The sequence below is a fragment of the Zonotrichia leucophrys genome, chromosome 18 (genome assembly GCF_028769735.1).
Source record: "Zonotrichia leucophrys gambelii isolate GWCS_2022_RI chromosome 18, RI_Zleu_2.0, whole genome shotgun sequence".
Taxonomy (NCBI): Eukaryota; Metazoa; Chordata; class Aves; order Passeriformes; family Passerellidae; genus Zonotrichia; species Zonotrichia leucophrys.
The window spans coordinates 2370438-2384701 of NC_088187.1; the positions used below are offsets into that span (position 1 = coordinate 2370438).

The following is a 14264-nucleotide window of genomic DNA, read 5'->3' on the forward strand; positions in this document are numbered from 1 at the left end:
AGAGTATTTGCAAGACCATGCAAAAAGAGAGTTAATTTTCTTTTTTTTAAAAAAGGACTGTATTTCTGCATTACTGTTACACCAATATGTTATATATCAGAATCAGAAACCAGCCAACATTAGTTTGCTACACTAATGGAAATTCAACATTTGAGGCTGCTGAGGAACTAAGTCATGTTTTTGTGATCACATTAAAAAAACAAGAAAATACATCAGAAAAGACTATTTGACACTTTTTGGCTGAGGTCACCACCTAATATAACACCATTCAGCATTGTTAGAGAAATCATTTCAGGAACATAAGCAAGCCCAGGTAACAGCAGAAAGATGAAAAGTGGAAGAATGGAGGTGAATGCTGCACATAAGTTCAGGAGAGATGAAGTAACACTCGACTGATTCAGGAAATGAAGACATTGTTTTTAAGAGCTCTTCAGTACCTGTCACTTGACTTCTGTTGCCTCAGGAAATAAAAAGTAAAAGGCAAGATACAACAGGGAGCTTTGAGCTTCACAATCTTAAGTTGAGCTGAAAAAAAATTGTATTTAAGGAGACCTCACCCTTTCTTCAGAAACTAAAGCAAGTCCAAACACCTTTTTTGGCCAAACAAGATAAAGACAGCTTTCTCCTGGGAAAAGTTCTGGCATGACATCAAGTTGAAAGAATTTTATACACTGATATCAGAAGTTTAGCCAGCTTAAAAGCCAGGGATTCTAAAGCCAAAGAGCAATGTATTCCACATGTAACTTAGGGAAGATGTTGAAATATATTCCCCCACCACCCTCTTCTTTTCTTCAAAGTAGATTTTTATAGGCCTTTTAGACTTGGATATGTAAACATTTGTTCACAAGAAGGAATTTCAATCCTACAAAACACCACAGAAGTCAACAAGATACATCCCACAATGAGAAGTAATCTGCTTGATAGTAGCATTTCTTTGAATTAAAACAAAGCTACACAGTAGATTACATTCTTCTGCTACAGACTCGAATGCAACTGCAAAAACAGATGTTCATTTTCCCTGTATCTCCATTAGATGGAACTAATGTAGCATCAAATGTGTTATTTCTGACAGAAGACAGATCACAACTCATCAGCCAAATGCACACACCCATCATTCTGCCACAAACCTTTCAGCTCAAGCAGGCACAGGCCCCACGTGCAGTAATCACTCCTTGAATTAACTGTTACAAAAACTACCACCAAACAGTGGCCTCTTCTCAGAAATCTATACCTAAAAAAGGATTAACTTACTATAAAATATTGGAACATTCCTAGGACATCAGAGAATGCTGTGGGGCTGTGGGTTTGACAGGTATATAATCTTCCATGAATGTCCATTGATTTCACCCCAACCTCTAAATTTCCCCCAAAAAAGTTCCCCAAGAACTCAAGAATTGTGGAAAAGACTTGTGAGAAACACCACCATCACTGTATCTCCCTCCAGAACTTCCAGCCTCTTTCCCTTTTCCAAGCAGAACAGCAGAGTGGGGTAAAGCAGAGCTTGGAATCTCCACCACCATAGCTAAATACACCCAAAAACAGAACTCAATTTTTTATTTTTGCTTTACATTTCCAAGCAGCTCCCATTTGATACCATGGTCAACTGAACGGTTAATGAAATTATTTGCTCTCTTTAACTTGATGTTTACATCAATAAGCATTCAAATACAGAGTCTTAAATAAACTACTGTAACAACAATATTGATGCTTCTAACAAAGACTGACAAGAAGAGCTCAACCCAAAGGCATTACTAAGTAATTCAGTATTTTGCAGTTTGCCTAATCAAACAGTTTTGGCTTAGCAGAACATTCACAAAAAAAAATCAAAATAAATCAAAATAAGAGAAAACTGACTTCTATTTCCAGTTCAACTGCTGGCTGACAGACCTCAAGGAAGCCTTTCCTTTTTTAACAGTCTTCTGCCTAGACAGGGGGGATTATGCTTACTTACCACAGAGAAAGCAGAGATTTGAGAAGCATAAAGTGCTGCAGAGAAAGAAATACAGCTGCTGAGTACTATTATTCCACAGAAAAAGAAAGAAAACTGGTTATTTTAAACAAGAAGTTTATTTAAACAACAAGACGTTTTACTTGAAGGGAAAACTATCTAGGACTTTTTTTTTTCCTTTTTTTTTTAAAGAGTAATTTACCCCTACTTAGACAGAGATTGCTCTACATGTAACAGCTACGTACAAAAAAGTTATAAAATTGCCCTTGGTTTTACAATGATAAAAGAAAAACATTGAAATTATCCAATCAAACAAGGTATGCAAGGTTTTTGTTTTTGAACAGTGAGAGCAAAATAACTTACTGGAATATAAAGATAACTCGGCTTATTCTGTGATTCTGTAAAAGTAGAAGGAGCATGCCACTAATGGAGAGAGGGGCATTTTCATGGAACCAGTTTGTTTTCCCACCCCATCTCCATTAAATGTTGATCAAAACATACCATTGGCCATTTAGTTAAAAAAAAAAATATGCATTATGCCTGTGCACATCACCAGTTACTTTATGTACAATAAAAGGAATAAGAAAAAAAAAATCAGAGAGAAGAGAGAAAACTATACTGCAGTAGTCAGGATGTGGCTGAACCAAGTCTCATTTTTCTAATTGTGAAGTGTTGCCTGTGGGAGCACAGTTCTGGAGAGGAAAGTAGCAGGTTCTTTTTTGTGTGTTTGTTTTAGTAAACTCCTCCTGTTTGCTGCTGGAACACATCAATTGTATCTTCATCCTCCATTTCCAACTAAAGCAGAAAAAAAGAAAAAAGGGCTTTTTTTTAACTCTTCTCACATCTCTACAGCAGCCTGGGTTGTTCTTACAGTTCCTGACTTTATGTTTACTTTTTATGCAACTTAACCAGAGAAGCCCCACTCCCCTCCACCACCACCCTTTTGTACATTTAACCAAACTCACTGAAGTCAAAACCAAAGAAACTGCACAGAAAAAATAAAGCCAATTGATAACTGCTGACCTAGAATGAATTCTAGTACTAACTTCAGGGTACACTGTGTGACTCCTAAGAAACAGATTTATAACATTTGATTTCTGTTGCCTGCTTTGCCATTGCACCTTTGCTCTCCTATTCACTCCCTCAGTTTACCTTAAAACATTGCCACAATTCCAGCTGGCTGCTGCTGCTCAAATGGCTACAGCAATGGGGAACCAGACTGGAATTGAAGCCTCTGCCCAACCAGGCAGTAAAACCAAGCATCAGCAAGCACAAAAAATTAAAAACAGTTGGCATGTAACCATGTAACAATGAAGAACAGCAATAGTTCATTAATATAATTCTCTTTTTTCACTCTAAGTTTTACAGTTGATGTTCCTGGGATGTTAATGGCACCTACTGACAAAATCTGTACCAAAACTGGAGCTGCTATAACTAATTCAAGTTATATTTCTAAACAGACTCAGTTGCTGCTCAGGATATCAAACTGGTCTGTGCCAGTTACCACAGCTGTAACAGACTGGTCTAAGCTTCAGCAAAACATGGATGGAAAACAAAAATCATCCTGTTGCCTCAATTATCAGTATTGCAAATTAAAAAGTTGCATAGATTGGGGCCACAAGAGGCACAATCTTTGAAGCAACAGCTTGGAAAACTCAGAACTGAAAACTAAAGTCTGTTATTTCATTACAAGTGGTTCTGAACAGCAGATAAAGCTATCACTTGGTCAGGCTGATTAAACACAGCTCTGTGGAGCAGGACAGAAAAATGCTCCAGGGCCACAGGGAACCACTCTGTTCTTGGAATGGCCTTCATTCAAACACTTACAGACAACCCAAACTTCACCATATTCATTAATTCCCTGCTCCTGAAACAGCTTCAGATCACAAACAACACAAATTACTTTTGTATTACAAATGCAAGCTTGCAAACAGCATCGCTCTGATAACATCCTGGCAAGCTTTTATATAAAAAATAAAGCCATTGCTTCAAGAAAAACTCAATTCTTAACTTACCATCCTTATCTCAGAGCCATGAATCAATACAGTAAAAGTTTTACAGAACTCACTATCTGTACACTGCACTTAAATTTTTCTGTTTGATTATTACAGTGATACAGATTTCTTATTCAAAACACCACAAGATTCAATTTCTAATTATCCTCAAGTAGTTACACCAAAATAATGGTAAAAAAGATCCAGTTCTATCAGTAATACACACATTTACATAAGTATTTGATAGGAAACAGAAGCATCAAGTGTGGCAGTGAATTTCCAACAGTTCTGTAGCCTTGCTGGTGCTGTTTACCTGTGCAGGTGTGTCTGTTTCATTAATTGGCTGCCCATCGAACCGGAATCTGATTTGCCTCATTGACAACCCCTGCACAAAGAGAAACAACACAAAGGGAAATGAACCTGGTGCAAGAGTTCTCAGCAGTTGACTCTTGAACTTGGTACTGAATTGCAGCACCATCATTAAAAGCCACCAGAGATTCCATCCTTCCCTCATGCCCTGACTTTTAGGCATTTCACTCCAAATCCCTGCAATCTGTTTTGTATTAAACACTGCATTGTGTCCAACCACTCATGAGAAGCAACAGTGCCCCCACTGACTAAGTTAAAATAAAGCCATTTCTGAACACCCCAAGGCCAGCAGGTTTACTGTGCTTTTGAGTAATTCACTTAAAAACCAGGTGCAACACTCTGGGTAATAAATGTCCAACAATGACACTCAACACTCCTTTTTGATCTCCTCCAAAAACAAAGGTATTCTAAAATATTTCTTCCAGAAATGCAACAACAAAATTAGTCTGCAGCAGCAAAGAGTAAAAAATGGGAACTTTTTAACCTTCAATTCCTATTATAAAGAAATCTATGTATCAAGTTTTTCCATGCACAGACGAAAAAAAATAAAGGAATTTTCTACTTCCAGAAATTAGCCAGTATTTTGGATAAGCATTTCTACCACACTTTACTGACCTCTTCCATGCTAAAAGAATATCTCTCATCCTCACCTGAGCCAACAGACTGAAAAATGTAACTTGGGAGTAACAACCAACCTCTCCCACTGATAACATCAGCTCCAACATCAGCAGTGAGAGTTGCAGGGTGTTTTACAGCCCCACACATTCTGCAAAGGCAGGGCAGTGACATTTGGGGATACAAATTTCCTTTCCAGTTCTAACCATTCTCCCCAGAGTATCTAATAACCAAGAGCCCAATCTGGTTTTGAGGCAAGCCAATGGATTGCAGGGTCGTGCTTTGGCATCTCTGAGTTAGAAGAGAAGCCTCCATTCAGCCTGGCAAGAGCGGATGTCACACACAACAGAAAACAATGTAGTAATTATTTCTGAGGAGTAGATTTGTCAGGAAAAAATATTTTAATAAATGTGAGTAAACTTTTTTTTAATGAACTTTATGGATGACAGCAAAATGCCTTCTCCAGCATGATCAGGACACTGCAGCATTCACTCAGAACATCATTTGCTCTAAGGAAGAGTGTGGCTCAGTCTTGTGGCAGCAACACATTTCTGCACAGCAACATTTGCTTTGAGCCCTCTGCTCTCTGACATTGTGTTTCTTGAAATGTGCATTTGCTATTCCCAGAGTGTTGTTTTTTTCCAGGTTCATAACAACTTTGTGAGCTAAATAAATGTTAGCTGAAAACACACTGAAAAACTGTCCTTTGGTGAGCTTAGTGTCCACAAAACATGAAGTATGGTGCATGGTTGGTTTTTTCACCACTTAATCACAAACAGTCTTCTCAACAGGTCACTCAAATTTAATTCCAGTTTAGATCTACTACACAGAACACATGATTATCATCCTTTATAGCTGCTAAGTTCTCTATCACCTCTCCAAAATTAAGGATTTAAGTTCAGGTGTACTAATTAGGTAAATAAATACATGAATAAAATCTAACTTTTACAGACATGCAGAACAAATGGTTTTTTGTTCAAAAACATGCAGCAAAATTTCAGAAGGAAGCACCTAAAGACAAATCCACATCCACAAAAATATTCTTTGGATACTTACTAGCTTAAAACTAAGATCAGAAAAAATGTCTCCCATTCTCAAGATTTACTGATGTTTTCCCTCCAGTTGATACCTGGGTTTGGTTTTGTTTTATTTTTTTGGGGTTTTTTTGCTGGCTTTGGTTTTGGTTTTTTTTAAGCATTTTGGCAATCTAAGACAATTTGGAATATTACTTTTGCTTGCTTCAAAGTAACTAAGAATGAATACTTCAAAATGTTTTATACTTCATAGACAACCAATGCTCAAATTCCCTGAAAGACAGATGTAACTGCACTCTATGACTGGAAAAAGCAACACAGTGATTTGCAAAACAGAACAAGAGTTTGTATGAGTGAGGTAGGAAAAACAAACTCACAGCTTCCAACATTCACTAATTTCTCCACAGAACACTCATACAAGAACACATTCACATGTTCAGCAAGAGCTGATTTTTCCTGTCTTTACTTTTATTCTGCACAGGGCAAACCAAAGAGGTTTTACCACTCTATGTGAATCACAGGGGTTTTTCCTGGTGATGAAATAGCTGCACCAGTATCTTACACTGACTTTATTGTATGCAATAGTATCCTGGAGTATTTATGCTTTAAAAAAACTCAAAATTCACTAATTCTGAACACTTTTGTAGGTGTAGAACTTTTTGAAGGCTGACAGTCACTAAAAAATATCATGGATAATAACAGAGACAAAATTTCCCAAATCAGGAGCTGCAGAAGGAAGAGCTCCACAGCTCAACTCACACAGGTGTTTGTAAAACTTGCAACAGCTGCCCCACTGTGGCTGCAGCTGCCACCACATCAGCAAACACATGGGGTGTGAGGGTCTCTCAGAAATTCATTTGTCAGCCAGGACACAAGAGAAAAACAAAGCTCATCATTAAATGTACAAGCTCCTTCTCAAGGTATCTTCTCATCTCAGTACAATTCAGCTAATCAATCAGAAGCCAACAGTCCAAGAAGTCACTCAGAGCTATAAAAATCCCTGATTATCACTTAACTCTCTCTCCCCCAAGTTCATCCCAAACCCACCCCTTCCACACGAATATTTCTGAGCATCAGAGCAGCAGTTACCTCCCAGAAGCCTCCACCTGGAAATACAGATTTCATAAACGACAACGGACCTTTATTTCACCCATTTCCTGCCACAACCCTCTCAGTCCACCCTGTGACAGAGCCCAAGGACAGCACTTCACAGCACAATTAGTTTCTGTTCCACCTCTAGCATTTTGTGTATTTACTGAAGTTTTAAGACTTCAACTGCTTTCCTGCATCCCTTGGAGAGCAGCTCTCCCCCAGACACCGTTCTCCTGAGATCATACCTGTCGTTCACAATAGGCTTTCATTAGTTTACTAAGTGGTGTGTGCCTCTTAATCTTAAACTGCACCACAGACCCATCTTGCCCTGCCACCTTCAGATTAATGTGGTCATTGTTTTCAGTCTTCACTCCTTCCTGTGGAGGAAATAAAAGAAAAAAAAAAAAACCAACACTTTTTAAAAAAGGTATGAAACAAGAAGTTAACATTTTACCAAAGTGCAACAGGTTATTGAAAAGGAGGAAATAAAGATATTAAAGCTGTTTACTGACTTGAAACCTTGAATTAGGGAATAAAGGTCAGCACTTTTCAGTTGAAAATTTAAAGGAAAAAAAACCACATTAAAAAAAAATCTGATATTAGCTGTCATTCTGTAGACTGGAAATTTAGCAATGAAGAATTACCACCAGGCCAGGCATTCAAAACAGATTAAAAAAAATTTAAAAGTTATTTCTATCAAAAGCACAACAATATGCAACACCAGTGTACCCACTGAATGGAATTAAGTTACCTATAACTATGATCTGTTATAGCTGATTTGTGCTGTAACTGTGCTCCCAACCAGCAGCAAGGCTCTTTCTCATTGCACCTCAAACTTTTTCCTACCGTTTGATGTCCTTATTAAAAAAAAACTTTGCAGATACTTTAAAGTGCCTGATAAAACCTGAAACGGGCCAGGTCTTCTCCTTCAGAAAATGTTTGAAAAAAACTCCACATCAAGCAGCCCGACCCTCGCGGAGCGGAAAACTGCGGAGGATCAACTTCCAGCTGCGTCCCTCGTGTTCGGGCCGGGCCGCAGGGCCGGGGGCCGGGGCTGGCCCGGCCCGGGGCTCTCCGGCACCCCCAGGTCCAGCTTTGTTTTCGCTCCTCGCTGCGAGCCGGCTCCCGCCATGTGTCAGCCCGCGCGCGGCCCCGCGCCCTCGCCACTTCCAACTCGGTTTGAAAATAGTGTGGGGGAGGAAAAAAAAAAAAAAAAGGAAGGAAGGGTGAGGGGAGAGGGAAAAAAAAAAAAAAAGACCAAGGAAGAAAAAAAAAAAAAAAAAAGAAAGGGAAAAAAAAAGCCAACCCCCCGGCGGCGGCCTCTGTTAATTCCTGCCGTGCGGAGCGGAGCCCCCGCGGCCCCCCCGGGCCCGAGCGGGGCCAGAGGCGGCACAAAGGGGCCGGAGCCGCGCGGGGACCGTGAGGGCAGCGGCTGCCGAGGCAGCCGGCGGGGATGCTGCGGCCGCGGAGGAGGAGGAGGAGGAGGAGGAAGGCAGCAGCAACCGCCTCCAGACCTGCCTCTCTCCCCGCGGAGGGCGGGAAGGCGGCCCGGGCTCGCTCCCCCTCTCCCCGGGGATCCCCCGCCCGCCCCGGGAGCCGCGGCCTCGGCCCCCCCCACCCGCGCAGGAAAATGGCGCGCAAAGGCGGCGCGGGGGCTGCGGGCCGGGGCCGCCGCCTGATGGTCCGAGCGCGGCGGCGGGAGCTGCGGAGCGCGCCGGCCTCACCTTGGGCTTCTCGTCGGCCATGGCGAGTCGGCGATGCGGGGGCGGCTCGGAGCGCGCACAAAGGGGGGGCAGAGCCGGCCGAGCGCGGCGGAGAGAGGGAGAGAGAGGGACACAGAGAGAGGGGAAGGCGGGGGGGGCCGGGAGCGCGCACGCACGGGGCAAGGCGCGGCCCCGCGGCTGTGCGTGCGCGCACCCGCCGCGCTCTCCCCTCCCCCCCGGGCGCGTTCCCGCCGCCCATTGGGCCCCGGCGCGCGGGGAGGGGGCGGAGCCAGGCCCGGGCGGGGGGGGGTGAGGCGGGAGGGAGGGGGAAGGGGCGGCAGAGGGAGCGCGCGCGCGCCCCGCGGCCGTTACATAACGCGGCGGCGGCGGCGGGAGGGGAGGGGCGCGCGCGTGCCCGCGGCCGCGCTGCCCGCGCTCTGCGTGCGCGCGCCCCTGCCCCGCCCCGCGCGGCGGGCATTGTCCTTCGCAAAATGGCCGCCAGGCCGCCCTCAGCGCCCCGCACCGCGCCTCGCACCGTACCCTTCCCGAACAGAACTTCCCCTAGCCAGCTCCAGCATCCTTCGCCCCCTCAAATTTTAAATGCCCTCAAATCTCCTCAAAGCCGCTGGGCCGCCTGCCACATCCGCCTCAGTGCCCCTTCAGTGCCCCCTCAGTGCCCCCTCAGTGCCTCACACGGCGTTCTTTGCACACACCTTCCGGGAGAGCAGGCAGCCCAGGGAGGTGGTGACTCCCTGTCCCTGGAGGTGTTTAAGGGAAGAGTGGACGTGGCACTCAGTGCCATGTCTGGTTGACAAGGTGGTGTTGGGGCACAGGTTGAACTCGCTGATCTCAGAGGCCTTTTCCAACCTCGTTGAAGCTGTGGTTCTCCCTCGTCTCTGCCTCATCAAATCTCTCCCTCCTGCTTGTGCCCCTCACTGTGGTGTGGAGGACAATGGTGGCGTGGCAGATCCCCAAACCCTGGGCTGTCCCTGTGAGGAGGGGTTATCCTGGGAGAGATGCCATGTCTGTGAGGGAACTGAGCACCTGCAGCCCCCCAACAATTACTCTACGTGAATCAGAGCCACCAATGATGTGATTTCTTAAAGTTCATTCCATGGAAGGGAGGAGGAAATTCTCAATAACTCCAGAGATTTCACAGGTTCACACAAAACAGTTCCTGTGCCTTTTATCATCAGCATTACACTTGCCACCATCATTTGCAAATGCTACTCTACATCACATAGATGGAAGAGAAATATCACAAAAATGATCCCTGTTGATCCCCAAGGGATGGATTTTCCAGATGGGCATCACTCCACACTGGCCCTGCTCTGTGTGGGAGCGCTCTGAGTCATGACACCAAGGTGGCCGTGTGGTCACACACCCCCTGCTCCTGGCATGACAAAACTTTCTGCCCCATTTCAGAGATGTTCCTTGTCATGAATAAACTGCTCACATGGTGAAATATTGATTGAAGAGAAACTTCACTTACAGGCATAGCTGCAGACTTGCTTTTCACTGTCTGTTCTGGTCCTCTGCTCTGCCTTTGTCTTGTTACTTCATATTCCGGCTCTCTCCTTCTGAGCACAGATTGGATTTTTCCTGCCATTTTCTGGAAATTGCAGAAGAGTAACACCAACTGGGGAGAGGAAGCTGAAACCAAACCTTTATCCGAGTCCCCACTTGAGAAAATGGCACAGCTGTGAGGCAGGAGGATGTCCCAGGCAGCCACCTGAGCTTCCACAAAACATGAGCAGTGGTCTTTTACAATCCCTTGTAGTCCAAAATTTAGCCTGAAATTTCATAGAACCTTTTTCTTTTAGTACTGTACTCCTCCTGAAGAGTCTTAGTGAGTCAATTCTGAAAAAACCCCAGACACAGACATGTTCAGTTTGACCTAAGGCAACAGATGCTGTTTCAAATTGTGACTGCGATTCAAAGAGATCATCCTCTGAGCTCTGCTTTTCCACTCCCACCTGTGTCAATTTACTTGATTTATCATCAAAAGATAAATCAGTTGATCCTGCCTGTTTTCCCTGTGTTTAATTACTCATGCTATTATGTTTCTATTTGTTTAATGTACTGAGAGGTGAGAAGCACTGTGGCTGGGAAGACCATGCACTTCTACCCAAATCTCCCTTCATGTGTGATGCCTCAGGCTCCCATGATCTCCCTTCTCCTTCCATTTGAGCTCTGAAAAGCAATGGCCAACTTGGTTTGGACCTTCTCAAGTCTATCATCACCACTAAGAAACAGAACTACTAGTGAGAAAAAGGAAACAAAGCACCTTAATCCCCACCCTTCTACCTCATCCAGAGCTTTTTAAAGCAAAACTACAAAAAACTACCCATGGGATACTTTACAGAACTAAAGATGAGTTGTGACTCCCAATGGACCTTAAGTTCTGTTTTTAGAGATGATGCAATGTCACATAGAAGTGTGGAAGGGCATCATGGGGTTTGATGGTCCTGTTGTATTTTGTTGCTGTCACTCTTCCCCCTCCCTCCTTGAAGATCCCTGTGCTGCAGGCCCAGGAGGAGGATTTTTTGGGAAGTGGGATGAAACAGGCCAAGGCCTGAGCATGGCATCAAAGAACTGAAGGCAGGAATGTCACCAAGTGAGACACACATTAAGGCAGCCTCACAAATAGAACAAGTGTGCTAAAAAAGACAGGAAAATACTCTAGAATTTGTGAGAACATATGGGAGTTAGATGTGCTCAGAAAAGCTGAAAATGGCTTCAGCTGCACCAGCACTGGTGTCACCACCAATCAAACAGATCCCAAATCACAGAGCAGGTTTATACAAACCTCATCTCTGTGTGGCTTTTCTTTTTACATAGCAACGGAGGAAACTCTTGAGAAACTGGAGCTGACAATAATCAGTGCTAAAACCTGCAAAGGAACTGGCCAGGCAGCAGCACTGGGAGCGAGCAGCGGGGGCAGAAGCCACACTGGGAACTACAAAGGCCCCACTCCTGCAGGGTCCGGGCTGCAGCAGAGGGGAGCAAAGCAAAGCTTTTTGTCCCTCTGAGCTCCTCCTCTTCAATGCACCAAGCTGAAGGGAAGTGAATGGGGAAGCGTCACGGTGAGAATTCCTGAGAAATTCCATCTCTGGGAGAAAAAAATTCCACGTGCTGTTTCTTAAAATATTTCCATACTTTGTTTCATTCTTGTATTGCAGTTTTATAAGGAAGAATTTGCAGAGCTCTTTGGCTTAATTCTCCACCCTCTGTTGAAGAGGGTAGGGAACACAGGCATTCCATATATATGCTCTTCATGCTGGGATTTTAAAACATTCCATTTCTGACACCAAAGCAGCTGCAGGCAGAAGGTGTGTGCTCCTGCACATCAGCAAGCATTAGCCTACAAAACCTACTCCAGCCCCTTTAAAACTGGGTGTTATTTTGCACTGAGTCCAAGGCAAGGACTGAAAGCACACAGTAATTTGGAGGTGTGAGCGAGGTTACGGGCTCAGACCCTGCAGGTCTGAGTGCTTTACTCAGGCTTTACTTTTCATTAATTCTGGCTTAGCCCTGGGAATAGAAAACACCTTTTGCCTACAGCCCTGCCTGTGCTGTGCCTTCCCTGTTCATGATGCTGATCATCCCCTCTGTTCCCCAAATAGCTTCCAAACCTCCTGTTTCAGAAGGTGGTAACTGCTATCCTCATCAGACTTTTTTTTTTTTTTCCTTTTTCTCTTTACTGTAAACCACACAATTTCTCTTTGCTTTCCTTGCTGCACCCACAGCCCATACTCTCAAGCCTTTCTGAGCAATGTTAAGTTCCATGCTGACATGGAAATTCCCAATTCTGCTCAATTATACAAACTGGAGAGGCACAGAAGCCTCCTTGAAAAGTGATCAGGAATGTTTCCCTTCTAGGTATGAGCAGAGCTCCAGCCAGTGTTCAAGAGGACTAAAAAATGTCAAGATTTCATACTAAAACTCACCTTTCCCAGGATGATTTCCACAGGAATCATCCATTTAAGAACAACAGATGCTGCGGATATGAAAAGCCACGGACACTTTTAGGGAGTGAGCAAAGTGGACACTGTGTGCCAAGAGACAGCAGGAGAGGATCAAAGAGTTCCAGCTTTCAGTGTCTCTTCACACAGATGGACCTGGGAGCAGCAGAGGACACTGTCCCACTCCTAGATCCACCTCCCACACAGTGGATCTCTACACAGTATTGCATGGATATTCTAAATATATTCTGCCACTCACAAGAAACTGCTGCAGTTAGAGAAGCAGCACCTTAGCCTTGAGGAACAGTGGCAGGAGGCCTTGCATTTTCAGACATCTGGTTTTGATTTGCATCTAGAGCCTTTTGGTGACGTGTGGAATGGTATTCTGGATCTAGGAATGCCCACTAGCATCCTCAGAAGTCTGCAGCACAGAGCAGCACCATTGTGTAAGACAAGAGGTGAATTTGACTTTGTACAGCAGAGATTCAAATACAGGCACATCTTCAAATAACAAAACACAGACCCTTACCCATGATAAACAGTGAGGGGTTTAAAATTGATGAGTCTTCAGTTTCTCAAGCAGCTTTCAGAATGTTTAATTTGTTCTACCTGCAAAAATTCATTCCTTCTGACCTCAGCAGACACCACTTCCTTCTCCCAGCATGACTGGTTGCATGACATGCTCTTCCCAGAGAACTGCTGGCTTTATTTTTATTGGAAATGATGGATGCAGCAGCTGATAAGTAAAAAATGGCAATTTAGCCATGGAATGTTGCAGCTTTTGTCATACAAGGACAGCAAATGATTTACATTTTCTTGAAAAGTTAATTTTTAGTGAGTGTCCTGGGAAGGCACCAGCCTAAGAGGGGCTGGTTCCAGCTGTAAGACCAACAAAACTGCAGTGCTAACACTTGTCTTAAAAAGTATATTTCTGGAGAACTTGCTTATTGGCTAGCACAGGCAAAAGGTGAGGAGTCCACAGAAGTGGGGAGGAGAGCAGAATGGAAGGAGAGGAGCAGGATGCTGTTAGTGTTTTATCACACCAGGTTGTTGAGTTGAGCGCCATGGTAGGTGAGCTCTCAGTGCTAACAGAAAGGTGATGAGCCTCCAGCAGCCTCACAAGGCACCTCTGCCCCGTGTCCAGGGGATATCGACCTCTCCTGGACCCTGAGTGAGTGACTGAGGCACAGGGGGTTCTTCCTGCTTCAATCCTGCTTCATTACAAGTCCTTCCCCAGCCTGCAGGCAACTCACTGAAATCAGAGCACATAATTTGACTTGTCAGCTTTATCAATGCTCAAGAGCTCCAGAGAGCATCTCCTTCCACATCCCAGAGGTTTCTCAGCCTGCACGTGTTTGACATGCATAAAGAAATAGGAGACATGGGTTGTTCCACAGCAATCGCTCAATGAAGCGAGCATGAAAACAGCACTGTGCTAGTGACTGTGCACTTGGACAGAGATCAGACAGGGTGCGGGGTCTTCCCCTCTGGAGATATTCCAGAACTGTCTGGACACAACCCAGTGCCATGCACTCTGAGATGAG

General features: G+C 44.2%; 1 protein-coding gene across 1 annotated transcript; it reads right to left on the bottom strand.

The window, feature by feature from the left end:
• Positions 1-2048: 2048 nt before the first annotated feature.
• On the bottom strand, positions 2049-9087 carry SUMO2 (small ubiquitin like modifier 2). Its single transcript, XM_064728901.1, has 4 exons — positions 8777-9087; positions 7298-7429; positions 4256-4327; positions 2049-2743 (listed from the first exon to the last, which is right to left on the bottom strand). The coding sequence occupies exons 1-4, from the start codon at positions 8795-8797 to the stop codon at positions 2681-2683; spliced, it is 288 nt and encodes a 95-aa protein (XP_064584971.1). The 5' UTR covers positions 8798-9087; the 3' UTR covers positions 2049-2680.
• Between the last annotated feature and the right edge of the window lie 5177 nt (positions 9088-14264).

Coding starts and splice junctions, on each gene's coding strand:
- SUMO2 (XM_064728901.1), bottom strand. CDS start 8,797: ATGGCCGACGAGAAGCCCAAG. Junction 7,430..8,776: donor TGGCCGACGAGAAGCCCAAG/GTGAGGCCGGCG, acceptor TTTCCTCCACAG/GAAGGAGTGAAGACTGAAAA. Junction 4,328..7,297: donor AAGCCTATTGTGAACGACAG/GTATGATCTCAG, acceptor CTCTTTGTGCAG/GGGTTGTCAATGAGGCAAAT.